This window comes from Olea europaea, chromosome 10 (assembly GCF_002742605.1).
Source record: "Olea europaea var. sylvestris chromosome 10, O_europaea_v1, whole genome shotgun sequence".
Lineage (NCBI taxonomy): Eukaryota > Viridiplantae > Streptophyta > Magnoliopsida > Lamiales > Oleaceae > Olea > Olea europaea.
The window spans coordinates 40,951,704-40,955,106 of NC_036246.1; the positions used below are offsets into that span (position 1 = coordinate 40,951,704).

Sequence of the window (3,403 nt, forward strand, 5' to 3'; positions counted from 1 at the left end):
ATACATCAAATGAGTTATCGCAGTCGCGCCACTAGGGTGTGAGAAACACCCAATCCGTCCTTCCTCAAAACCCCTCTTCAGCAGTCTAGTCAACACCTCTTGCATGATAATAAACAAATAAGGGGATAAAGGATCTCCTTGATGAAGACCACGCGATGATTTAAAAAAACCTTGCATGGTTCCATTCATCATCACTGAGAACTATGGTGTGGATATACACTGTTCAATTAATTTACAAAACCTCGTTGGGAACCCAAAGGATGATAAAACATGAAGTAAGAAATGCCACTCCACCCTATCATATGCTTTAGCTATATCTACTTTAATCATCACATTTCCACCACGAACCTTTTTATTGAGAGAGTTCACTAATTCTTGAGTGAGTGTAATGTTCTCAAAAATACTTCGACCTGGAATGAAGGCTCCTTACTCTTGAGAAATAATCCTAGAAAGTATAATACTCATTCTCTATACCAAAATCTTTGAAAATATTTTGTACACAACAGAGCAAAGACTGATTGGTCGAAACTTATCAAAACCGCTAGGATTCTCCACCTTTGGGATCAACACTAAATAGGATGATGTATAAAATCGAGGAAACACCCCTCTTTCAAAAAACTCCTTTGCTGCCTCCACTAGGTCCCCTTTAATAATATCCCAACACTTGATAAAGAAAGCTGATCCATATCCATCAGGCCCAGGTGCGCTATCCATAGGTATCGAATGAGTTGCAGTTCGAACCTCCTCTTCAGTCGGCAAAGTACATAGCATCCGTCCTCCCTCTTGAGAAACTGCAGACTCAATGATATGAGATAAATCTAGCACAATTTTACTTTCCTCGCTCGTAAGAACAATCTGAAGATATTTCACAGCTTCTGCATGCATTTGCTGCGGAGTCGACAGAATAGTGTCGTCTGTAAGCTTCAGCTGATTTAACTTTGATTTTCTTCGTCTTTGCGAGACTACAGCATGATAAAATTTAGAATTGTTATCACCGTCAGACAACCATTTCTTTTTTGCCAGTTGGGACAATCTAATTTTCTCTCTTCTTTGCCATTCCTCCAATTCAATTTTAGAAATCAAGTATTCTTGTTCTGCCTCATTAGAAAATGCAACTTGTAACCTGCTATCGAGAGCCTCCACACGTTCTTCTAACTCCAAAATAACATTATCAACCCTCCCAAAAATCTCTTTATTCCACACTTTCTAAGCCACCCAACATCAAACCACTATCTCCCAATCTCCATGCTGCCTCCACAAGTGGCAAAAAACCCTCATATCGAAATGGAGTCGGGCCATACAAAGCATACTTCTTTTGCAATGTTTGAGCTCTATCTCTTTATTTGCTTCAGCTTCTCTGATGAAATGGTACTTGATGCTAATGTGTTTGATTCTGCTGTAGAATACGGGATTCTTGGCCATTTCTATTGCCGTCGCAGTAGATCTCTATTGCTTTATTTTGTGGTTATCCCATGTCTTCAAGTATACATTTTAACCATATAGCTTGACTCGTTGTTATTGCTGCTGCAATATACTCTGCTTCAGCTGATGATTGTGCAATCGTTGCTTGTTTCTTTGATGCCCAAGAGAATATTCTGGAACCCAGTGTGAATGCGTAGCCTGATGTGCTCTTCAGATCATCTATTGATCTTGCCCAATCGCTATCGGTATACCCAAGTAGTCTTGAGTTAGACGTAGACCGATACCTTATTCCATAGTCTTTTGTTCCTTGGAGATATCTTAGTATTCTCTTTGCAGTTCACTATGGAACTTGACTTAGATTTTGCATGAATCTTGAAAGTAGGCTGGTTGCATACATTATGTCTGGGCTTGTAGCTGTGAAATAGAGCAAACTTCCAATTAAGTTTTGAAATTGTGAACTATCTGCTTTTGGAGTGCCATATTCTTTTTTAAGTGATTTGTTGCTATCCAGAGGTGTTGCTACTATTTTGCAACCTTCCATCTTGATCTTCGTTAATAGACTAGTGTTATGCTTCTTCTGAGAAATGAAGATCCCATCTTTAAATTGAACTATCTCGATCCCAAGAAAATAGTGCATTAATCTCAGATCAGTCATCTCGAACGTTTTCATCATATCTTCCTTGAATTTCTCAATCATCTTCTCATCGTTCCCTGTATAGATGAGATCATCAACATATAAAGAGATTAAAAGTGTACTGCTTGTACTTTAATTTTTGATGTATAGAGTTGGTTCACTTTGGCTCTTCCTAAATCCTTACTCAGTGAAGTAATTGTCTATTCTGCTATACCACGCTCGTGGAGCTTATTTTAATCCGTATAGGGCTTTCTTTAGTTTGAGAACTTTATCTTCTTTTCCTCGCACCATGTACCATTGAGGTTGTTCTATATAAATTTCTTCTTCAAGATAGCCATTAAGAAATGCTGATTTAACGTCTAGCTGATAAATCTTCCACTTTTTCTGTACAGCTAGCGCAATCAACGCCCTTATAATGTCAAGACATGCGAATGGAGCAACGATCATCCATAGCATTTCTCCATTCTGGTTGTTTTGAAATTGCTTCATAGCTTTTAGGTTGCAACAATCATCAAGTTGCAGCTTTGATATATTTTCGATAATCTTCATGTCTTTCTTGGTAACGATTCTGGTGAGTCAACTGGTTTTTCAATTGTTGCTTGCTGTGGGGAATCTGGTTGATTGTTCTCCTCAACGTCACCCTTATGCTTTTCTGGTTGTGTAAGGATGCTGATAGCTTTTCTCTCGACTTGACTAGTCTCCTAGTTATAGGTGGCATCTTCATCAAACTTAACATCTTGACTTATAATCAGCTTCTTTGTTCTTAGGTTAAATACTCGATAGCCTTTTGATTGAGTACTATAACCTAAGAAAATTCATTTTTCTGCTTTTTTCATCTAGTTTTCATTTTTTCTCCTATGGAATATGTGTGTAGCAGATGTAGCCAAAAAATTTGGGATGCTTTGCTGAAGGTTTTCGTCCGCTCCATATTTCCACTGGCGTTTTATCTTGCACATCTTTAGTTGGACATCGATTTAGTAGGTAGACTGCAGTGCTTACTGCTTCTGCCCAAAAAGTTTCTGGAAAACTTTTCTCCATTAGCATAGCTCTAGCTGTCTTCATTATTGTTCTATTCTTTCTTTCTGACAAGCCATTTTGTTCAGAAGCGTATCCAACTGTGAGTTGATGCTCCATTCCTTCGTCTTCACAAAACTTATTGAATTCATTTGATGTATATTTTTTGTCTCTGTCGCTTCTGATAGTTTTGATATTGCATCCACTTTGCTTTTCAACATAACTTTTGAAACTTTTAAAAATCTCAAATACTTGGGATTTTTCACGTAAGAAATATATCCATGTCATAGTTATCAATGAAGAGAATGAAGTACATGTTTTGCCCATGTGATG

The 3,403-nt window shown here is 37.8% G+C and overlaps 1 protein-coding gene across 1 annotated transcript; it reads right to left on the minus strand.

Moving 5' to 3' along the window:
* Positions 1-468: 468 nt before the first annotated feature.
* LOC111400665 lies at positions 469-1,422 on the minus strand. Its single transcript, XM_023028059.1, has 2 exons — positions 1,273-1,422; positions 469-1,206 (listed from the first exon to the last, which is right to left on the minus strand). Exons 1-2 carry the CDS (start codon positions 1,420-1,422, stop codon positions 469-471), a joined length of 888 nt encoding a protein of 295 aa, XP_022883827.1.
* Between the last annotated feature and the right edge of the window lie 1,981 nt (positions 1,423-3,403).

What these genes read in the sequence shown, in the direction of transcription:
- LOC111400665 (XM_023028059.1), bottom strand. Translation starts at nt 1,422, where the DNA reads ATGGCCAAGAATCCCGTATTCTACAGCAGAATCAAACACATTAGCATC. An exon ending in GACTCCATTTCGATATGAGG is followed by an intron (nt 1,207 to 1,272) that starts GTTTTTTGCCAC and finishes TGGGTGGCTTAG; the next exon opens with AAAGTGTGGAATAAAGAGAT.